At 48.9% G+C, this 21,491-nt stretch overlaps 10 protein-coding genes across 10 annotated transcripts; 5 read left to right on the top strand and 5 right to left on the bottom strand.

Annotated features, from left to right (window-relative positions):
- Positions 1 to 88: 88 nt before the first annotated feature.
- On the bottom strand, positions 89 to 2,386 carry F9C07_2142832 (FAD dependent oxidoreductase). The gene is made up of 5 exons (XM_041288072.2): positions 1,711 to 2,386; positions 1,537 to 1,659; positions 1,216 to 1,489; positions 1,011 to 1,157; positions 89 to 963 (listed from the first exon to the last, which is right to left on the bottom strand). The coding sequence occupies exons 1-5, from the start codon at positions 1,887 to 1,889 to the stop codon at positions 160 to 162; spliced, it is 1,527 nt and encodes a 508-aa protein (XP_041139824.2). The 5' UTR covers positions 1,890 to 2,386; the 3' UTR covers positions 89 to 159.
- On the top strand, positions 2,387 to 11,377 carry F9C07_2183581 (polyketide synthase dehydratase-domain-containing protein). Its single transcript, XM_071509389.1, has 6 exons — positions 2,387 to 3,534; positions 3,593 to 4,908; positions 5,531 to 6,157; positions 6,211 to 6,860; positions 6,932 to 7,300; positions 7,395 to 11,377. The coding sequence occupies exons 2-6, from the start codon at positions 4,816 to 4,818 to the stop codon at positions 8,332 to 8,334; spliced, it is 2,679 nt and encodes an 892-aa protein (XP_071366157.1). The 5' UTR covers positions 2,387 to 3,534; positions 3,593 to 4,815; the 3' UTR covers positions 8,335 to 11,377.
- On the top strand, positions 2,491 to 3,736 carry F9C07_11371 (alpha-ketoglutarate-dependent taurine dioxygenase; the record flags this gene model as incomplete). Its single annotated transcript, XM_071507606.1, has 2 exons — positions 2,491 to 2,934; positions 2,993 to 3,736. The coding sequence occupies 2 exons, from the start codon at positions 2,491 to 2,493 to the stop codon at positions 3,734 to 3,736; spliced, it is 1,188 nt and encodes a 395-aa protein (XP_071366159.1).
- On the bottom strand, positions 4,447 to 4,693 carry F9C07_11370 (uncharacterized protein; the record flags this gene model as incomplete). The annotated part of the gene is made up of 1 exon (XM_071507605.1): positions 4,447 to 4,693. A coding segment is annotated over one exon (247 nt), but the record flags the coding sequence as incomplete, so codon positions are not given.
- On the bottom strand, positions 9,221 to 11,377 carry F9C07_1172162 (uncharacterized protein). The gene is made up of 2 exons (XM_071507673.1): positions 11,127 to 11,377; positions 9,221 to 11,014 (listed from the first exon to the last, which is right to left on the bottom strand). The coding sequence occupies exons 1-2, from the start codon at positions 11,181 to 11,183 to the stop codon at positions 9,521 to 9,523; spliced, it is 1,551 nt and encodes a 516-aa protein (XP_071366156.1). The 5' UTR covers positions 11,184 to 11,377; the 3' UTR covers positions 9,221 to 9,520.
- Positions 11,378 to 12,495: 1,118 nt separating this feature from the next.
- F9C07_11365 (uncharacterized protein) lies at positions 12,496 to 12,789 on the top strand (the record flags this gene model as incomplete). The annotated part of the gene is made up of 1 exon (XM_071507604.1): positions 12,496 to 12,789. The coding sequence occupies one exon, from the start codon at positions 12,496 to 12,498 to the stop codon at positions 12,787 to 12,789; it is 294 nt and encodes a 97-aa protein (XP_071366155.1).
- Positions 12,790 to 13,839: 1,050 nt separating this feature from the next.
- Positions 13,840 to 14,723, bottom strand: F9C07_2058557 (uncharacterized protein; the record flags this gene model as incomplete). Its single annotated transcript, XM_041288074.1, has 2 exons — positions 13,840 to 14,340; positions 14,397 to 14,723. The coding sequence occupies 2 exons, from the start codon at positions 14,721 to 14,723 to the stop codon at positions 13,840 to 13,842; spliced, it is 828 nt and encodes a 275-aa protein (XP_041139828.1).
- A 251-nt stretch (positions 14,724 to 14,974) lies between these two features.
- Positions 14,975 to 15,385, bottom strand: F9C07_11363 (uncharacterized protein; the record flags this gene model as incomplete). Its single annotated transcript, XM_041283947.1, has 1 exon — positions 14,975 to 15,385. One exon carries the CDS (start codon positions 15,383 to 15,385, stop codon positions 14,975 to 14,977), a length of 411 nt encoding a protein of 136 aa, XP_041139829.1.
- Positions 15,386 to 16,114: 729 nt separating this feature from the next.
- Positions 16,115 to 17,994, top strand: F9C07_2280345 (putative amino acid transporter; the record flags this gene model as incomplete). The annotated part of the gene is made up of 5 exons (XM_071510428.1): positions 16,115 to 16,315; positions 16,387 to 16,648; positions 16,699 to 16,890; positions 16,945 to 17,348; positions 17,391 to 17,994. The coding sequence occupies 5 exons, from the start codon at positions 16,115 to 16,117 to the stop codon at positions 17,805 to 17,807; spliced, it is 1,476 nt and encodes a 491-aa protein (XP_071366154.1). The 3' UTR covers positions 17,808 to 17,994.
- Positions 17,995 to 19,201: 1,207 nt separating this feature from the next.
- F9C07_2142813 (uncharacterized protein) lies at positions 19,202 to 21,491 on the top strand. Its single transcript, XM_071509182.1, has 5 exons — positions 19,202 to 19,298; positions 19,362 to 19,426; positions 19,488 to 19,674; positions 19,746 to 21,403; positions 21,470 to 21,491. Exon 4 carries the CDS (start codon positions 19,785 to 19,787, stop codon positions 21,036 to 21,038), a length of 1,254 nt encoding a protein of 417 aa, XP_071366153.1. The 5' UTR covers positions 19,202 to 19,298; positions 19,362 to 19,426; positions 19,488 to 19,674; positions 19,746 to 19,784; the 3' UTR covers positions 21,039 to 21,403; positions 21,470 to 21,491.

Below are 21,491 nucleotides of genomic sequence, written 5' to 3'. Positions count from 1 at the left end.
ATCCTCACAAACTTAACGTTTGACGAGCTTGGCCAATACTTGTACTAACTAGATCATTTAAATCTCTGTAAGCGAAGGTTACTAGAGGTTCATCGTAAAGCCGACAGAATATTATTCCTACTTCGAGATAGTGTCCGATCTAGAGTGGGTTCAAGCAAGTTAACTACACACTGCCAACACCGGAAGCTCGCCGACACCACTGTCCCTCCGACCTGTGCTCTGCCAAAGCCCTTCAATCCTTTTTCTATGTTCTTCCTTGGCTTCAAGCCACTGAGCGGAATGTCCTTCCAGCGGACCGAGCCCGTATGTAGCCCTATCCTCATTCACCCATTGTAATATATCCCTCACGTAAAACTCTTCCTTATCTTTCAACGAGTGAAACTTCTTCCCACTGCCAACTTCCTTGATCTTGGCCAAGTACTCCAGTCTCATAACATCCGCCGGGGGTATCTGGGCAATTCCGGCAAAGACCTGCGTTGCCACGATCGCCTGGAATTCGAACAGAGTAAATGTGGCTGTGTAGTAGGGAACCCCGATAAAGGCTAGTGTGGGATCTGGAATGTAGAATATATCTTTATGCAGGTTATGCACTTGAGTCCCGTCGGTGACCAGAATCTTCTCATCAGCAAGTTCAGCAGGCGTGTGGTCGCTGTGATAATCTCGCAGGAAAGGTAGCGTGATGTGATAACCAGTGCAGATGATAACCCTATCGATTCCGCATAGTTTCTGCCCCGACTTCAGATGTATGGTTAAAGGTAAAGGCTCGTCGTCGGAAACTGTGTCCTGGGACCTGTCGATCTCAAAGTGCGATACTTCGCCAATCCTCACCCCGTTATCAGGGAGCAAGCTCGCGGGAAGATCGAAGTCGCCGTTCCTTGTGCTTTGGTAGACAGTTTTGGCGACGGGACCAATTTCCTTCGCAATATCTGCGGATGATACTCCACCGCCAATGAGGAGGACATTCTAGAATTGGTCAGTATGTGACTATTCATAAAAGGGAGCGATCGGACCTTGTTCTCAAAGCCTTGCGACTTTCGAAACCCCTTCGAATGCATAATTCGAGACGCCCAATGGGTCTTCGCTTCCGACAAGCCAGGTATATCTGGAATGCGAGGCGCATGATAATGCCCTGATGCGACAATTATCGCATCAAATACCTGCCGAACCATTCGTCAATACCAACACCATATGACTCTGTAGAGCGATGTCGCTTACCGAAATTTCTTCCAATTCGACCACCATGTCCGACTGGTCGTTTTCGCGAACTGTCGACCAGAAAACCTCCCATTTATCACCACGTTTGCGAAGGTCTTTGACTCGCGCTCCGTAGATTGTGACATCATCAACTCGTGCTTTCCGAGATGTATCTTGAATATACTCTTTTATTACATCGTGGCTGACAAAGTCTGGAGTCCCTTCTGGCCACGCATTAAGCTTCACCCGTATCAAAGGCGTGGGAACGTTATTCCTCAAACTCTCATAGCAAGGGCTACACTGTCAGCAGGAAGCAGAATACCCCATAACAGAAGTGCTTACCCAGGCGGCGCATGTTCGAGCACGAATCTCTCCTTCTGGTGTCGATCTTTCGCCGGTTGATCTGTTTCCGACGGCTTCGTGGCAGGATACTGCGGCTCGATCGGCTGCCGTTCATCGTACAGCCTGTCTTCGGTTAATTTCTGAGCCATACCGAAGATGCCACATGATACATACCACACTCCTCCTGCAACCTTATTTCTCTCGAAGACAGTGACATCAAATCCGGCCGCCAGCAGGTGTCCCGCGGAAACAACACCACTGATCCCGGCACCAATGACCGCCACCTTATGGATTTGGGTGCGAGTCATAATGTTACTGTTGTGTATTTGCTTGGCTGTCGAGGCAATTTCCATGTGTGAATTGGGACACCTTTATGATTGTGATGGTGGTAAGGACACTAGTGCCGTCGCAGCTCACGTTATGCCAGGCTAGAGTGGTGTCATGGCTCAAGCCTCGGTAGTAATCAACGCACCACCACAACCAGCATGTTGTTCAAGCTTAATCTTCTCGGAAGGGTGTGCCGTCTAGAGTGTTAATGGAATGTGGTGGACCAATATTCGATCAAAGGACGTAGTGCGGACCGATTGGAAATCAGACAATTTGAGTCGCCATCACATCCTTGTATGGTGATATCGGAGGGGCTGCGGGTGACTGAGTTCAAGCTCCAGAGTGGACAGAGATAAGACACTCTAGAAGCAGGGGATTTGCGGAGAGATGAGGGGTTGCAACTGTGGGAATATGTACGGGATCCTTCACATATGTGACGAATGAGATGTAGAAGGCGTAATGGTTAATGGCGATGATGTGATCCCGTCGCCGCGGGTGACTTAATCAAGATTATCAATCAAGTGCCCATAGAACGAATATAATACAAGTATTGTGTTGATTCTTGTCCAAGACTGTCGCGAAATTGATAGATCGCTTAAAAAGAATAGATTAAATATCCATTGCACTATGGCACCAGCTCCTATCGATCCGCGGATCGTTGACGTCGCCGAGCCCCAGAAGGACACACTTGCCCTTCCAGCAGCCAGCCGCGAACGGCTTGTAAAAGCGGGAATTGATCTTTCCAATGGGTATCCATATCGGCCTTCCCGACCTCTGTACTCGGACGATGTTTACAACATCCGAAACTATGATCGCCCACATGTAGATCCGGGCACTCGTGCCGACCCCGAGAAGAAGGCGTTGTTGTCCGCAGCAAAAGAAGTGATTCACCTAACCAGGCACATCGGAACCGAGATCGTGGGACTGCAGCTTAAAGACTTGACTGACCAACAGAAGGATGAGCTGGGCCTACTGATTGCAGAACGAAGTGTTGTCTTCTTCCGGGATCAGGACCTCTCGCCCCAGCAACAGAAGGCCCTTGGTGAATACTTTGGAGAGGTCGAAGTCCATGTTCGTTTTCACCTTTCGTGTCACATACTCGAGTCCCTTTTCTAATATATCATCGTAGCCTCAAGTACCCCAGGTACCGGGTCTACCGGGCGTCTCGGTTTTATGGCCCGCTCTCCAAGCGACAGAACGAGCAGCTAGTTATCGTCGACCGGGTGGAGCTTCTCGTTGGCACACTGACCTAGTTCATGAGCGCCAACCGGCAGGGGTGACACATCTTCACAATGACGCCGTCCCGACCATCGGCGGAGATACTCTCTGGGCCAGCGGGTATGCTGCATACGAGAAGTTGTCCCCGGAGTTCCGTAAAATCATCGATGGAAGAACAGCCATTTATCGATCTGCACATCCGTATCTAGACCGCAAGGACCCCGAAGCCGGTCCGAAATATATTGAACGAGAGCACCCGATTGTCCGAGTCCATCCGGCGACGGGTTGGAAGGCGCTGTGGGTAAACCGTGCGATGACTGACCGGATTGTCGGACTCGACAAGGCGGAGAGTGATGTTATTCTAGGGTACCTATTCGATGTATACGAAAAGAATATTGACATTCAGGTGCGCTTCAAGTGGACACCTCGGACTAGTGCTTTGTGGGATAACAGGTTAGTGAACGTCCTTTGGTTTACCATCTTCCTTCTATGGGGAACTAACCCTAGGCAGAATTACCATTCACAATGCCAGTTGGGATTACGAAGGCTCGGAGCCCAGACATGGCACTCGAGTCACGGCCCTCGCGGAGAAGCCTTTCTTCGACCCCAACGCCCCGACCCGAAGACAGGCTTTGGGCTTGCTGGGCCCCGATGAGATCCAAGAGTTGGGAAAACAGTAGTTTTGCTGAAGCGAATAATGAAAGTTTTATTATGATTATGAGGGTAGACATCTAGTATGGATACTCAGAAACCTCAGATTGCGGAGACAGAACCCAATAGTGAAGAATATGAAAGATGGTTTGATCGATTGTGTTCCAGAGAGTCTTCAGGCGCATAGTAATTTCTGGGAGGTAAACAAGACGAGGCGATGGTCGTCAATGCTTTACAAATGCATGTCACGCGACCGTAACGTGACGCAGAAACAGCTGGAGGGTTGGGCAGGTATTCTATCTATTAGTGTAGATCCTGTATGCATATTTAGAGAAATCACTGGGATAAGAATTATCTGGAGAGGATTCTTCCCTCCCTTGCATAGGAATGTGAGTAATTCAGATATTGCTACCGTTTAGTTAAGCCCTATTCAACGATCATTAAGAGCTTTGGCAAGTAAAGTATACGCCACTTGTATAATTGACATTTTTGGGTAAAAGGGAGACGGGTAAAAAAAGGGAGAGCCATATAAAGCGCGAGTATCCTTAAAGCAGATCATTACATATCCCTCAATTCTTTGTCGATAATTTCCCACGCCTGTGGCGGGAAGGTCTCCTTTGAGCCAATAATTTCCGTCGTTGTCTTTACCAGCTATAAACAAGCTATTTGCCCTCCCCGAGTTTGGGTGTATATAAATTAGGAATGTCACCATACTGCCTGGAGGATTGCTCCTCGACTTTCTTTTGTCACCTTGGCTTAGGAGCGCTGGGCCGAAGTTTGCAGCTTTGATTAATCCCATCTTAGTCAGGTCATTGACAAAGAGGATAGAAGCGTTCGGATCTCCATAGAAGAGGCTCGGGCTTCCAGCAGACTTGATATCCTGGCGGACGATCTTCAATAGACCGAGGGTCTGCTGCTCCGTGCCCTGTTCGACAAGATGACGTTCGATGACTGAGAGCATTAGGTCCAATAGGTCCCCTGGCAAGCTGAGCGGAGAGGAATGCATACGCTGCAAGTGCCATATTCTGGAGGTAGACACCTCCTGATCCAGTGAGCAGCGGAAGTCGGAACCTAGTATTCACGATGCTCACTAAAGTTATCGGACATGGCTTCGACATAGATGATGCTACCGTTGAGATGTGCAGGGCATTAAGAGGGAACGACTGGGAGGAGTCGGTAGAATGACGGTACTCTCCGAGCCAGCTATTGTCTCCGAGTATATGCGAGTGAAAAGGACACCTGATTATTCTCTCGGCCGACGAGATTGATAGAGACACCTTACTGTTTCCACAGATAATCGAAAAGAACCATTGAGACAACCCCGAAAGGTCAACAACGGGGGCAATGGCGTCATGTTGCCGGGTGTGGACAACGTTGCTGAAACCCTGAAGGCACTGCAAGCGAAATAGGGTCTTGCATATAGTTTATTTTACTTTATCTTACCTAGGACGAGGTAGGGTGCAAAAAGGTCGTTCGGAGCCCTGTTGGGGGGGTGGGGGGGCGGCGGGGGGGGTGACCGTATATCAATTCCTCTTTTAAGGATAGGACTAAGTACTACCTAGTCCCACTAACGGTCTTTAAGCGAGCTACTCCACAACCTTTTCAAACCCTATTTCGGAAAGAAGGTTTTACTCGCTTATCGTAGATCGAATTGACCCACACATCGCCGTACGTTGGGGACCACATGCCTGGAGAAGCTTAACAAGCAGACTGTTGGACTATCTAAGTTTTAAGTTTTAACCGATTGAAAATGCAGAATTCTCGATGACGTCTCTGCTGCGTACCTCATTCGCTCAAGGCGTATGCTACAATTGCTTGTGTGAATAGTCCCTCCAGTGTTACAGTCTCTGGGGATGTTGATGCCATTTCCGAGCTAGAGGCTGTTCTGAATGAGAAATCGATCTTTCACCGGCATCTCAAGCTCGACGTGGCTTACCATTCCAATCATATGAAGAATGTGGTTGAAGCTTATTTCAAGGCCATCAAAACTATCAAACCTGCTACTACTGCAATAGCTATCTTTTTCTCGTCAGTTACTGGTGGGATCGCTGCGCCGGCCGATCTGGGTCCTGCCTACTGGGTGCAGAACCTGACCTCTACCGTATTATTCACTAATGCGCTTGGTAAGATGTGTGCCGACGGCGAGTCGCGGCCAAACATGCTCATTGAGCTGGGGCCGCACTCTGCCCTAAAGGGCCCTATCCGGGACACTCTGAAGGGTATTGGCCCTCCCACCGCTAAGATTGCCTACGCTCCCACGGTCGTTCGCAATTCAGAGCCTTCGCACTCTCTTCTGGATGCTGCAGGAGCTGCGTATGTGCGCGGCGCGGTCCTCGATATGACTGAGATCAACTTCCCCAAGAGCAAGGCCAAGAACCGCTCCTTCTTGCGTGACTTGCCTCGCCACCCTGGCAGCATGACACCCGTTATTGGCATCAATCCCGCATCGCCGATAAACACTGTCACAGGGACGGCAAGCGCGACGATATTCTGGGGACCATGGCTCTGTTCTCCAATAACTTGGAGCCTACATGGCGCAACATACTCCGCCTTGACGATGTGCCCTGGCTTCGGGAGCAGAGGATCCAAGGTATGAGCGTGTATCCAATGGCTGGCTACTTGGCTATGGCCATAGAAGCAGCAGAAAGACGCGCGCAGCAGCACGAGGCGATATTCTCCCGATTCGAGTTCCGTGAGTTGAAAGTGGGTGCAGCCCTCGTGTTCACCGACGATGTCGACACAGAGGCAGTCATCACCCTCCGGCCATACACTGAGGGTACCCGTGGCAATTCTGATATCTGGGATGAGTTTCGTATTTGCTCATGGAACACAAAGCGTGCCTGGACCGAGCACTGCACGGGACACGTTCGAGTCCGCATCAATGGGAAGCAGCAGACCTTAGTCTCCAACGTCGCCGAGACCGGGCTAAAGCACATGAGTATCCAGACGAAGAAGGTGATGACAGCGGCTACCTATAGGATAGACACACAGAACATGTACCGGGTTCTTTCTGGGGTCGGAGCCGGCTACGGACCATGCTTTCAGGGCCTAGAGAACTACTTCTCTAACCCGCACCACTCACGTGCAGACCTGTATCTCCGTGACACGAAAAAGGTCATGTATAAGGAGTATGAAGCTCCCCTTAGTATCCACCCCGTCTTTCTGGATGCGCTGCTGCACCTTGCCTGGCCCATTCTAGCAGAGGTCGCATGGAGCTCGAGGCTCTTTACATGCCTACCATGATCAGGAGCCTGATTATCAGCGCCAACCTTTCTACTATCCCGGGGGACTTTGTTAAAGCGTGGTGTGTTGGTGGCCCCAGTCTGTCTACTCCCCAGCCCACCAAGTTTGACTTATGGGCGACGTCCCAAGACTCGACTGAGGTCCTGATTAACATGGAGGGTCTAATTTTGACTCCCATGAAGGATCCCAATGCAGACAGTGGTGGAGACGTCGCCGAACTGTGCTACAAAATCGAATGGCAACCTCTGCACGACGATAAGGCTATTGCTGAGGAAGAACGCCAAGAGCCTATCGATTATATAAACGTCACGCTATGGAGCCCAATGTCCTTACCAATGGCCATACTACCAACGAAAAGCTCCCCGATGGATGCGTCGTCAATGGCGGGCTTATCAACCGCCGTGCTAGCGATCACATAGGCCAGGGGGGGGAGGGCACGTTAATGGCAATGGAATCGTCGATAGTGTCAATGGCATCCACACCAAAGACCTGTTGATCATGCAGTATGGCACGCCCGACGGCAGTGCTAAAAGGCTGAGCGAGGCCATCTCCACCGAGACTACCAATTGGAAACCATCAATTTACCCTTTGGGGGAAATCGACTCCTGTAGCAAGCATGTTGTCGTCCTCCAGACGGGCATCACGTCTCTGCGAGACCTTACAGTCGACGTCTTCGATAAGGCCAAGAGGACCCTACTCAATGCTTCCCACCTGCTCTGGGTTTACCATCTGGACAGCCCTGATGCCCAGATGATCGTTGGTCTTACCCGCAGTCTGCGTTCTGAGGGCTTTGGCAGGATCGCCACATTAGGACTCGAAGCCAAGGATATTGAGAAGCCAACCCCTGCTATCTTAGCTGCTATGGACGCACTGTGGCCGGTAGATGGCGAGAGGTCCTGTAAAGAACTTGATTTCCGCGCTTGCGGCTCCGACCTTGTCGTTCCTCGTGTCACGAACGATACCGTTGCCAATGCATTTGTTCATAAAGAGACCCATGAGAAGACCATCTCAGTTCAGCCATTTTACCAGTCAGGCCGCCGTTTCAAGCTTGAGATTGCCAGCCCGGGTTCGCTCGATACGCTGTACTTTGCAGATGATAATGTTGGTATGCTGGGCGACGACGAGATCGAGATTGAAGTCAAGGCGACTGGTCTCAATTTCAAAGATATCGTTGTCGCAATGTGCCAGCTCGCTCAGCCATGGCTAGGTATTGAGTGCAGTGGTGTAGTCTCCTCTGTCGGCAAGAACGTCTCTAGTTTCACGGTCGGCCAACGAGTTGTGGCCTTGCCCGAAGGTGCATTTTCTACCTACGCACTATCCCGGGCTACAAGTGCGGCCCCTATACCCGAGAACATTTGAGTGATCGGACAATATATCAATTGTTAGGCACCGTGCATATAAAGTTTGGTTCTGGCAGGAATAGTCAGTAGTAGTGGATCAAGTACTGCAGGATTCAAGGTCATAAACACGTGGACGCTTACCCATCAGCACCTTCCGGTCGACCTTTCCAGTTTCGAAACTATATGATCCGTGACAGAAAAACCGCAAATAGACCTAGTAATAGGTCACACAAACGACATCCACATCTGAAGTATTCTTATCGTTCATTCGTCCAAAAATTTTACATTCAGCCAGAAATATATTATTAAAAGACTGTACTCCTAATCTTCCAGGGAAAGCCAATCCCCGTGGTTGTGGTTCAATTAAATACAATATCTATTTCCGTGTTATTCTCCAGCCACATTTCATCAAGGGTAAACCCACTCTCCCGCCAGTACCGTTCAACCACGACAATCCCTAACAGCGTTCTTAGCTTAAAGTTTGAAGGGAGCCATCCATGGCTATGAAAATAACTCAGTCTGGGTCGAATTTCCTCGCAAAGGATAGGATGGGTCCAGTGCAGGTGTCCACCAACTTGAGCTGGAGGTATGGACACAGACGCCATGAGAAGAACACGGAGATAGATACCAAGGCTTGGATTCTGTGATATGAGGCCTGGGAATCAAGTATATCAAGCTCGATCGAGGTAGTACAATTGAGATGAGAAGAGGGGGGCGTTGAAAGACACGGAAGAGAGGGCGGATGCAGCATCTTATAAGCGCTCGACGAGTAGGCGAAAGGGAATAGGGAGCTGCGTTTGGATGCCGAGAGGAGCCATTTTCGGTATCATTTCGGGCGCTAGTAGAAGCGAGGGGAAGAATCGTTGAAGTTGAACGACAACAATAAGGTGAGAAGAGGATGACTAACAGTCCTCGCTGGTTGCAGAAAAGAGGGCGTTACAGAGCAGCGGGCGGTCAAGCCGCAACTCGCCGCTCAAGGTTACGGAAGGAAAGAGGCCGTTTCTGGCGCCAGGGCCTGTCATTTTCGGCGTCGATTTCACAGGTCCCTATATTCTAGTTGTAATAGGTGGACATCGCGGAGAAACTAGCCGTCCAACGCTGACGAAGCGGGGGCTACTCCAAGTCTCAAATGCACGCGTTGCGTCGGTAATAATCGAATTTGACTTAGGTAGGTGACTCAATACAGCCTGTCGGTCTCCGTTGTCTCAGTCCGACGACCTACGAGGTTCCGGGAGGTCATCATCCACAGGCGTTAACGTGCGAACCGTTCGCAGAGCAAGATCCGTTTGTACTTCCGGTTTCATGCCATACGTGATTTCCGCTCCTAATAGCCCCATTGCTCCGGCGACCCGGTCCAACCAGGTCAATGCGCGCTGGTCATCATTACCGACCGAAGCTTGTGGGCCGTTTCCGAGGTCGCAGGACAAATCAAAGGAGAGGAGCGGTGGACTCTCCGCATCTCCAGAACTTTCTGGGCTTGACACGGGTGTTAGCGCTCCATCACGGATTATCAAGGTTTGTTCCACGGCAGGTGTAGGAACGGTAATTCGATGTAATATTTGTTCGAGGATACGAACGGCGTCAACTCCGGCACGAAGGAGAAGGGACGGGCTTGTTTCCGGGAAGAGTTGGGGCTCCGGTCCGACGAAGCGGAGAGTGATGCCCTGCTTTCGCTGGTTATGTGCACTGAGTAAGGTTCGCATTTCTTTGCTTAGCCTTCGCAGTCGATCACATGTTGTACGGATACGATAAGCCAGAGATCTGGCCTCTGGTGAGGTCACCGAAACGATTGCACGGGCTTCCTTGATATAGCCGGGGCATTTCACAAGCTCCATGAAGATGGTCTCATAGACGTCGATATAAAAAGCCCACTCGTCTTGCTTCTGGGAATCCTCGGTCCGTAAGGATGATGCCAAGTTTTGCCATGGCTCCTCATCTAAGAAACATGATTCACCCTTTTGGAGGGCAGCACCAATCAGAAACGGTCTGAAGGCAAAGTGGCAAACACGCCCAGGGCCCGTCAAATGAGCTCTCATGCCACGCGTCTTCATCAGCATCTTCACTGCGTTGGCGTGGAAGATCCAAGCATCATCGGAGGTGCGTACGTTCATCTCGTAGAAGGCCAGCAGTATGACGGCCATTAACAGGGCGTCCGACCCGATATCATCCGATGTCAGGGCATATTGGATACCGCTCAAGGCTTCTGTGTATTTTGCTCGACTGGCATATTGTAGGTTGGGGTCTTTTGTCAGATGTGCAAGCCAGGCTAGGGAGAGGCACATAACGGTAGCATCGTAGTAAGGCTTGGAACCGAACTTTTTGATAACGTTGTCCGGGAAGGTAAAACCGGGTCCAAACCGAAATTCATTATGGTAATACATGGTCGGAAACGAGGCACAGACAAATTCTTTGAAAAGGCGTGGCTGCTGACCCAAGAAAGACTTGAATGCCAGGGACGGACAAATCTGCTCGTCGAGGGAGGCATTTGTAAAGCAACGCATCTGCAGCTGGGCTTTTACGGGAAGCGAGTCCGAAATTGGACTCGATCCCTCGTCGCTCCCATCCGTGTCTGGGGAGGTAATGAGATACAGTCCATGCAGACGGGGTCCCTCATCCTGGAACTTCAGAGAGCGCTTGTAGCCGGGACATACGGCGCCATACTTGCGACACTGCGAGCAATGCGGTCGGCTTTGATCACACTAATCACTCCCATCGAAGTCAACGATTGATTCAAAAAGAAAATATTAAACTAGAAAAGGAAGATATCTACTATAAGAGTAAAGGGGAGGGGAAGGGGGTGTGATAACCGACCCTGATACGTCTCTTGCGACAGAGCGAACAGCCTTTGCTGCGAGGAACGCCAACCATTCTGAATGAAAATTAGATTTGAGGAGCAGTGGCGACACTATCACATTCTACTGCGCCTGCAGTGACCGAGAAAGCCAGCATATGCGAGTAGCACGGAGATTGGCAATAAGCTCGGAGAAAGGGACGGAAGCATGGACATGACTTTTTAGCCCACAGAGAAAGAATGAAGGATCAGGCAATATTTCCCCCCCGCAAAGGAGAAAAGAAATGGTCTACGGGTCTGGGGGCGTCTGCTTTTCCACCCCTGGCAGAATCCCCCCTCACCGCCCGGAACGCTGGCCTTGACAATCTCCACAGCGGGATCCACGGTTCAATTCCCGTGACAGGCACGCAAACTGAGCAAACTCTCCTCTCTTTTCCAACGGTGTTTTTCTTTTTCAACCTCTAGATCGGGGAACCCTGACCCACCGGCAGGAAAACGATGTGAGGCGCCTGTATATTCCGATCGGACTATTTCTTCAGTTTCAAAATGATCCGCCCTAGACCAGCACCCGAAGCAAATGAGTGAAACATTAAATTTATTTCACCCAATTTTCGGGAAAACATTTCCGCCCAGGGAAGACAGTACAGTGCAAAGAATGCGCATACCATACTTGGTACACGTACGTGCCTGGCAGTACCTACGTACTCTACTACCACCAAATGAGAAGAGGCTAGGAAAATAACACGCAAATCAGACAGATAGTCCTGACGGAAAGGACACTCGCTGAGTCCAATCTACAGAGCAACTATCGTCCTATCGTTCCAATAATGGAATCCCATCCGCGTTAGTCCCGCGTAGATCAATCAATATCTGCCAAATTAGCCAACGTTCCAAAGGGGCTCGGGCCATCCCCGTGCGCACTGATCCATTCAGAACTTAGCGAATCAAATCCCCTCGGCTTCTACGTCAATCCAGTTAGCGGCGCCACCGTATTCAGCCTTGTCAATTAAGTTGCTTTCAAATGAAGGTTGCATCCAGGGGTAACTGCAATGATATGAAGATACGCCCGAGAATAGCTGCCAGAACTAACAATGCAGAAATACCACCATCGGCCCTCGAACTCTGAAGTTACAACTACCTACAATCTGACGGCTATGACTGAGCACCAACCACCGTCCCTTGATCGGTCGTCTGGATTTCCGTTCGCCGCGGTCGGACAACAATGCCGTTGAACCATGGTCGAAATCGCTACTCCCCGCTTTAATGATATCCACCTTGCACGCTTCTCTAGCAGGCGCTATTGGGGGAGGATTACTCCGTACCCCTGATAAAAGTCACTCGTTGACACGAATGCCATTCTCAAGCCGGCATTGACCACATTGACTACCTATGCGGGCGACAATAGTTGGGTGGCACCGAGGACGTGTGAAGAGTCGTGGCGGGATTCCCGGCCACCGAATTCCACGCAGAGCAAAACACAGAGCAGCTCGCATCTCGCAGGATGCCATCTGGACTATGAGGATTGAAGGTCACAGAGAAGTTGTAACCGGGACTACCCAGTCGTTCAGCGACACGCAGGACTTCGTATCACGCCAACTTCATCCACATCTACCGGTTCGGCGACCTACCACCACTGATCCTTCTCTATACCTAAAAGCTCGGCATGGATTATGGAAGATCTGATGTAGGTTGATGCAAGAGTAGGTCACACGAGTCATGCCTGCGGCTTGAACAAAATTTCCCCGGAGAGTCTCAACTTCAGATGGCTTGGAACCTAGAAGTCTTAGTATAATATTATAATCAACGTATATCTCGAAGTAAATGGAAATGTGATGATAGATCAACTAAATTTTAAATATATAATGAGTTTCAAATAATCGTGGTAAGCATAAGATAAATTTGGTAGGGAATTTCGAGAAGGCAAAAGTGTGCTGTTCTGAGTTAGAACATTATATGTATTTGGGCGTTATAGACCACCCGAAAATAGCCATGTCGGTTAAGTTCGCACTTGCGATCGATAAACATTCAGTATGGACTATTCTGATGCATCGTCTCCTGTGTACTATTTAATTTCGAGATCAATGACCGCCATAGAAAATCATACTACTCCGGACGCAACGCCGACGAGCCTTACCGTCAGAAATTGAAGGCTGTTGGTAACCCCAGGAAGCTAGAACTAGCGGGGATGTACCCCGGATGATAAGATTCTCGCTCTCCCTAATTCATACCATACGTCTATTTATTTATTACCACAGAAATAAACTACAAGGTTTACAAAGTCTCGGAGGCCGGTCACTACGGCGCTTTGGCATTGCAAAGCAGCCATTATGCGCCACGGGGGTTCCGATCCCTAATTAAGAAGGAATCCCGAGGGCTTTGGCTCCCAGACGCGTCACTGTGAATGCAGCATAGCAACAACCGCATTTTTATCAGTTCAGTCGGCCGCTACTGGGCAAGAAGATGTTCCAGGACACCCCAGTTAACAGCCAGTGAAAGCTTGACCTAGCAGCCATACATTTGCGCTGTTGGTGCCGCAGCAGTAATTCTCGGCTGAGAGAGACGAAGTTGTCGTCACTGCCAATCAATCTGTGATTGTTGCCAGGGCGGCATTCTCCATAATTGGCGTAAGGTGCAACAAGCGTAGGGGGTCGAAATTACCTTTGATTGTATCCCGTTCAATTCACGCTAGTCCTATGTCTGTTATGTAGTAATTTCGGCGCGACGAAGAACTGGTCATTTCCGCCTCAGTATATATAGCCAATGGAAAACCTCAGGGGCATGCGCAAATGAGGAAGTTTGACCCTGGGGCGCCTTGAGCGGGGTACGGGAAACGAGATCCCAATGATTCGCTAGCCGTGGAAGGTTATCAAATCGCATAGTTGAGTAGGAAAGGGAAAACCACATCGTCCCTTCGATGGTCAACGGGACGAGATGTAGCGCCAACAGCTCGACTGGGGATAGAGTCGTTTGTCCTTGGGTATTCGCAACGTCGCGCACCACGGGGCAGGTGTCTTGTGAGATGGAGGTGGGCGAGAGCGTCGTGGATGGGGAGGTTGCGATGGCGTCGCTCGTGCTTTTATCGATGATTATATCAAAAGGCGCCAGCGGGGCCAAGCTCGACATATCGTTCCATGATCGAAGATCAGCACACAGCCAGTGCATTGCATGCGACGGGTTTTGTTTGCTCTCGATTTCTTGGCCCAGGCGGACGGCTTCGGCCGAAAAATCAACATTCTATGACAGTTGCGCGTCAGCAGAGATTCAGTTCCAACAAGAGTGAGCAAACTCACCACAATGCCAGAGCCTTTCCAGTCGCGGTCCACGAATGCCTCGCGAAGCTTCGTCCCTAGTTTCGAGATCCCGGGTCCCAGATGCAACACGCGAGGGGAACGTTCTTGGACAGATGATCGGTTGTCTAAATGTGACAGAACAGCCTGGACGAGATTCTCCCCCGGATTCAACCATTCGCCCACATCTTGGCCGGTCGCAAATTTCGTATCCCAGAAAATCGGGTCGTCGTAGTCCGGAGTTCCTGCGATTTTGGTATGCGTTCTTGCATTCGACATATTGGGCGGTGGAAAAGCGGAAAATCGCTTCGGGACTTGAGATAAGACCATGGTCACGTGTTGATTATGTGGGTCTTGAATATCCCGTGTTGGAGATAAACAACAAGCGGAAGATAAAGGCTTCTCGAATGCATGTCCCTTCAACGCTGGAATTACTGGGACCATGCTCTATTTTATAATCGAGCTTTTGGCCCACACCACTTAGCATAGTGTCTACTAACTCTCGCACTTTCAAGGCTGCATAGCTGTAGACATACACCAGACTGCCAAATCCATATGCATGGACAACATTACCTTCGGCCTCAATACGGTAACCTCCTTTCCTCCCTGGCCGAAATGCAACAATGTCTTTTGTTGAGCCCTTGGTGAGAGCCTTGGAACGTCGCAAGCTCATCGAAGTCAGTTTCCAGGTACATTGTTTGTCCACGGATGGGCAGCACATCCTTGTCACCTGCGAGCTGTGCGGCACCTAGTCCCGATGCATGCACAGGCATGTCACGCTTCACAATGTGCTTAGCTTCCTCAATCGAATGAACCTGCTTCCGAATAAAGTGGCGCGTTCGGGTGAGGTAGGCATACCAAGGACTTGCCCAATCTTGATTTTGATCTCCTGGAAGGTCAGAGGCAATGATGGTCACTTTATATTGCGCATGGGTAAGGACAAGAGCGGAGAGAAGACTAATAATACTAGAACCGATGATTGTCACATCCATTTGGTAGTTGAATTACCCTGAGATGACAGATTGAGCGAGCGTCCTACGAGAGTACTAATAGTGTGGATAAAGAGTGGGTGCAATAGTGTATATTCAGTTTCTGCTATGTGTGTAATACGGAACACCGCCCTCCCAATGGGCGATTTCTAAAAAAAGATATAATCTACTGTGCTATAAAGGCAATTAGGGAGTTCGCAAAGCCTCGGTCAACGGAGTTGAGGGGACGGTTTGGTTTCGGAACCACTTGCACATTTCCTTGTCTACTTCGCAGTCTTCCAACCTATCAAGACCTTCCAAGCCTTATCTATCTTTGATAGTAACCTGGCTCTTGTATATGCACAACTAACTTCTCTGTCAACCGTGTGAGTGTGTATAACATAATGCGCCCTTATCCAGTGCGCCTCCATGCAAGCAGTCATAATACACACAGTTGACAGTGTGTGAAGACTGTAGGATAAGCTTCTGATAGAATAGAGAAGTGATCAAGCTTGAGCAAACAGCTTCACCTTGGCGTGGATGTGGTTCTATATACTAGTTATTAATCTTCCAATGCCTTTGGCTGTCTCAAGGTAACGAGGCAAGCTGTTCCGGAGGGGACAGTTGGTAGTCGGAACATGTAGCTCTCCAGGATGAAGAGATAGCTCGTATCATTCGAGACCCCCGCAGTATCATGATATTCGCAAACTAGTAGAGTGGAGTCGTCTGGGGATATTTATATCTTGCTTCACCATGATGAACTGGATCTATGGCGCCCCTTCTCTGACCCTAACCATCTCGCACACTCTCAACATCATGTTACAGAAATCCAAGATAGAATCCGATTCGGCGCAAATTGATCCCACACATCCAGCTCATGGCATAGTCGGAACGATTGTTGAGACTGATGCTGTCTTCGGAAATGTCACGGAAGACGGGCCTAATTATCGTAATGTATGTAGAAGATCATGATTATTTCCCCCACCGGATGAGGCCATACAACCGTGCTAACACTTCCACTGAAGGTTGGCTGGATAAGCACAGCTGCCTTGATGATGAAAACCCAGATTGGACTTGGGGTTCTTTCTATGCCCCTCGTCTTTGGTACCTTGGGTCTTATTCCGGGGAATATTCTCCTGTTGGCTATCGCCGGTATTACGACTTGGTCAAATTATATGATCGGAGTCTTCAAGCTCCGTCATCCCGAAGTATATGGCATTGACGATGTGGGACGGATGTTCTTTGGCCAAATCGGCTGCGAGCTCTTCGGTGCTGCATATGCACTCTGTGGGTGTTTGTTTTTTTAGATAGTGGTTATGGTGCTAACTCCGCTATAGTCTATACTGTAGCCGCTGGATCGGCCATGCTGAGTATCTCGACGGCCCTCAACGCACTTTCCTCTCATGCTGTCTGTACTGCGGCTTTTGTGGCTGTTGCAGCTGTGATTGGGTTTGCTTTCGGCAGTATTCGAACCCTTGACCGCATTGGGATTCTGGCTTGGATTGGTGCAATTTCAATCATCATTGCCGGCAAGTATCTAGTATGACTTGGGTGCAAGTAAATCCTAATCATTTGCCGGCTAGTATTTATTGTGACTATCGCGGTCGGTCTCCAGGACCGTCCTTCAGCAGCACCTTCAACTGGTATATGGAAGTCTGACTATAAGATTGTCAATAATCCAAGTTTCACCGACGCCGTCTCAGCAATTTCTACACTTGTCTTTACCTATGCTGGTACGCCGGCCTTTTTTAATATTGCTGCCGAAATGCGTCAACCACTCCTCTACACTCGAGCACTTGCAGCTTGCCAGACCACTGTGACCATGGTATACGTTATAGTCGGCACCATAATATACTATTACTGCGGGTCTTATGTCGCCTCACCAGCTCTTGGGTCCGCTGGCGTGACCATAAAAAAAGTGGCATACGGCATTTCGTTACCGGGCCTTATAGTCTCTTGCGTTCTCTTTGTCCATGTAAGATATCAAGCAGGGCTTTCTTGCGAAGAGCTACTAACTTAGTGCGTATAGCTTCCGGCGAAGCATACTTTCGTCCGAATATTACGAGGGTCCAATCACCTCACAGCCAATAGTGTTATTCACTGGGTTACATGGCTCGGTTCAACGTCTAGCGTCGCCTTGATCGCGTACATTGTCGCCAGTGCAATTCCCGTATTTTCTGGTCTTGTCTCCTTGATCGGTGCTTTACTAGGGACCTTCTTGACTTTCCATCCATATGCTGGTATGTGGTTATACGACAATTGTAAGAACCGTGAACGAACTCTCAGCTGGTATTCGATGGTTGGATGGTGTATTTTCATCTTTGTGGCTGGTACCTTTTTGACAATCGTGGGAACGTATGGCTCCATTGTGAGCATTATTGATTCTTACACTCAGTCAGGAGGGACCTCGGTATGGTCTTGCGCTGACAATTCGAACTCCACCTGAGACCAACTATGTGTATGTTCATTGTTTTGCTGTCGCTGCCCTTTATCTATTATCATACTCCACATATCAGGGCACAGATCATGCTGTAGTGCTCACTTGATTATCTCTTCTACAGAGTGTAGGCCCGCAAATGGAGTGAAAAGCAAATGTAGCTGTATAAAGCCCCAGTGTAGGCCTCACTTCTAAGCTGACTCCACCTGTTTCTCTCTATAGTCATTAGGTTCGTGATTGGGTATACGATTATTACATTCTTGTCAGAAATTCCGATTATACTACAACTCTGAAAATGTTCGGAATCATAGAGTACAAAAGTCATATCTAAAGCCTTTAGTATAACGATGTGTACTAAAGCCATAAGCCCTTCATTTGTCACTCAGGGGGAAGGGAAACGCATAAGTAGGAAGCTCGGCGTTTGCAATCTCCGAACAAATAATTCCTGTGATAACATTTTCTTAAAACACCGGTTGTACGAGAAATGATACACCTGGAGGCGTTTTGTCAAATTAAAATGAGCATTAATACTATACCATTATATCATTATCAGCGCTTATCTCCGGAACGACATGCATTTTGTGGTATTGATATCGTCGTGCAGAGAAAGCGGATCCGGTCACCTGATCATTTATCACTATCTGCTTTCTCATTGGGGTAGAGACTCCGGTAAAGGTATCGATTAACCTTGGGGCAACCTCCCGTGTCATTACTTCGTATTGAAATCATGTTGGCCAGGTCTAGAGCTCGTCACCTTGTATGCACTGGTACTCCTACCACTATCCCTATTCCGGTGATTAAAATTCTGTGGGGTCGAAACTTCTACTTTTGGAACTGTCTGGACTAGTATCACCTTGACCTGACTTCGGATGCCATTTTGATTGATCATTTCAATGCGAATTTCCCTTGTGATTCGGGTTATGAATTCCTGAAGTTCGAGCACGACTGACGTCCGACGGCGGGAAGAGTGTCCTCTCAATCTAAAATAGCGAGGGTCTTGGCTAGCAAACAAGGAGTGTTCTTGCCTGTTTGACATTGTGCGTCTCATCGCGTAGGATTCAAGGAAAATGAAAAGAAATTGAAAGACTAGGGACACAGTTGAATGGAGCCCGTATCGAAATGCAATGGAAACACAATGGAAACACATTTAGCACCTTATACCATTCTCTTTCTTCGTACGTTGCAATGGCAGTATTCCCGGAAAGAAGCTTTCAGCCCCACCATAATTTGATGAACTACGATCTGCGTATAGCCCGCGAGACCATCGGTTCGTGTGAAAGATTGCGCTGATCTCTGTGGGTCTATTTTATATATCATTTCCTTTACGAATTTGCCAGCTGTACATAGTATACCAAATACTAGAGGGTCAGCTTTGCCACAGCGGTTCTAATAGATCCACTCACGATCTGTAAGCGAAATCGCTGCCCAGAGATTGGGCCCAGACACAATTTTTGGGCAGAACCCCAGCTGAGTACATCTTTATCTGCTTGACTGATATATCTTTATAGATTAGCTTAGAAAGGGCATTTTGGAGCAGAAAAACAGCTCGGTGATAAAACTCACCTTTTCTATAGATTCCTTGCCTATTACTCTGGGGGGCCACCATCCCACGTTTGAGGGCTCTCGTTCTTTTAAAACATCACACCAAATTAGTGAATGAAATAGTCTAGCAAAATTAGAGAGACGCACGGATATCTATCCTACTAACCTAACTGGGAAGGTTGGGCTGAACATGGCGCACGTTATCGCAGGCTGAGCCAGGCTGCACGCAGATCTGTAGCCTACATGTTTAGTGAATAGCTCTAATGGGTGAATGACAGCAAGTCCTCTGCGATCGTACATATAACGGATTATATAGCTCTCTCTTTTCTCTAATCTGTCTTATATCAATTAGCACTCCAAATCAATGAGCAGACTTCCAGGTTCAGCTCCATCTTATTAACTTACATATTAGCCATATGATCCACTAGACCTTCAAGCCGGGCCATGTCTTTATTTCTTGTGATAGTGGTGGTCTTGCTTCTTTTCCTCTCCTCTCCTCTGCACCGTCTAGTCCACATAGGACTAAAGAAACCAGTATCCCCAAATATCGACCCAGAAACATACCGTCGCATAATAGAGGGAAAGGGACTTTACCAGGAAGTACATAACCAGCTTAATGCACGTCAGTCCAGAGCCATCCCGAACAAACGACTGCGCGCGGTATTTGGGATCGAAAACGCCTTGACGACCGACAATGAAATGCACGCGAAACGTTTTCTCAGACAAGCCAAAGGGTTGATTAACCTGTCCCCCACATCCTGGGAGTCCTTATCGGGCCTCGTGCGCAGCGCCGCACGGCGTAGTATCGACGGCGCAATGGCAAACAGCCCGGACAAACCACGCGTCATGCTCACAAACCTGGTACAAGTGCTAGTCTTGCGGGTGGTCTTAAGTGTTCTATTCCGGATGGAAACCGAGGCCCTTGAGATCCCAGACCACGATCTACTCCGTCTCGCGGAAGCGATTAACGATGCTTGGACTTCATCCAAAGACAAGACGCACCTCGTATCCTTTCAAGACAATATTTCTCTCCAGAATTCCCTGAAGACACTGTTCCCTCATTTGAACTGTCTGGATCCGCAAGAAAACCCACTGAATCTGGTCATCCCAGGCTTCGAGACGATGTGGCGGATTGTCCTGCGCCTTTTCATCGAGATAAGCTACACTTCAGGACTTTACCACCCCGAGTGGCGGGGGATAATGACTACCTTCGCAATTGCCCCAACCAAAGACGAGTTCGAGCGACGGAACGGCAAGCAAAACCTCTCAGCAGAGATGCTAGTCAACGAGGCACTGCGTCTCTATCCACCCACGAAACGTGTGTATCGTGCATTTCTCCCAGTGGGGTCAGATACAGTCGAAGTCCTGAATGCAGACATTGAGAAGGCTCAAACCGCAACTCATATCTGGGGCTCCGATGCAGAAGTATTTGCCCCAGGACGTTGGGGTGCCTTGACGCCGCAGCAGAAACTCGCTTTTTTTCCATTCGGTAGTAAGCCTTTTGTATGTCCGGCGCAGGCTGCGTTTGGGCCTAGGGCTATTGCCTTGGTTGTGGGTGCGTTGCTGGTCGAATTGGGAGGAGAGTGGTCGCTTTGTGTGGGTGCTGAGTGTACGGAAGCCTTGGTGCCTGGGGTAAGGTTGAGTAACCAAAGAACGGAGTATCGTGACTTGTGTCTTGCTCGGGCTGGACCTGTTTGAGATGCGTTTCATACTGACGGGAGGCTGTAGAAGGTTGAAGATAGATATTGGGCTATCGGGTGTTAGTCAGGGGTACTTGTGCGTTGTAATGGTTATTATCGACGGTCTTTAACGGTAAATGTGTTAATCTGATCATGTGTTTTCTGTTGGATTTGAATATCTATGGAAGGGTTGAAGGCAGGTCTTTTTGATATTCAGCCATATTTACCTTTCTTGTTGTACATATCTTCAGTTCCAAAGTCTCGAATGATTTTAAGTATTTATTGAATGCATGGCGGCCAGTGCATAATGTAGCGTGAGTAAAATTCTTATTTCTGACAGTAGAATCGATCATCGATGGTATGTAATCGTACTTTTCCTTTCCCCTTGAACGTTTAGTAACCAGCTTATCCAAAGGCTGACTATGACTAGCTGGGACTGGCAAAACTCACCTCACATCTACCGTCATACACG

Source organism: Aspergillus flavus, chromosome 1 (assembly GCF_009017415.1).
Source record: "Aspergillus flavus chromosome 1, complete sequence".
NCBI lineage: Eukaryota > Fungi > Ascomycota > Eurotiomycetes > Eurotiales > Aspergillaceae > Aspergillus > Aspergillus flavus.
The sequence above is the reverse complement of the archived record's forward strand: the minus strand, read 5'-3'. Positions and strand labels throughout refer to the sequence as shown.

Excerpts from the sequence above, each read along its gene's own strand:
- F9C07_2142832 (XM_041288072.2), bottom strand. The coding sequence starts at position 1,889 with ATGGAAATTGCCTCGACAGCCAAGCAAATACACAACAGTAACATTATG. Across the intron at positions 1,158-1,215 it reads TCGAATTGGAAGAAATTTCG|GTATTTGATGCGATAATTGT; the intron begins GTAAGCGACATC and ends ATGGTTCGGCAG. Across the intron at positions 964-1,010 it reads CGCAAGGCTTTGAGAACAAG|AATGTCCTCCTCATTGGCGG; the intron begins GTCCGATCGCTC and ends GACCAATTCTAG.
- F9C07_2183581 (XM_071509389.1), top strand. The coding sequence starts at position 4,816 with ATGCTCACTAAAGTTATCGGACATGGCTTCGACATAGATGATGCTACC. Across the intron at positions 4,909-5,530 it reads GGAACGACTGGGAGGAGTCG|GCGTATGCTACAATTGCTTG; the intron begins GTAGAATGACGG and ends CATTCGCTCAAG. Across the intron at positions 6,158-6,210 it reads ACCCTGGCAGCATGACACCC|CGCGACGATATTCTGGGGAC; the intron begins GTTATTGGCATC and ends AGGGACGGCAAG.
- F9C07_1172162 (XM_071507673.1), bottom strand. The coding sequence starts at position 11,183 with ATGGTTGGCGTTCCTCGCAGCAAAGGCTGTTCGCTCTGTCGCAAGAGA. Across the intron at positions 11,015-11,126 it reads GTCGCAAGAGACGTATCAGG|TGTGATCAAAGCCGACCGCA; the intron begins GTCGGTTATCAC and ends GGGAGTGATTAG.
- F9C07_2142813 (XM_071509182.1), top strand. The coding sequence starts at position 19,785 with ATGTCTTTATTTCTTGTGATAGTGGTGGTCTTGCTTCTTTTCCTCTCC.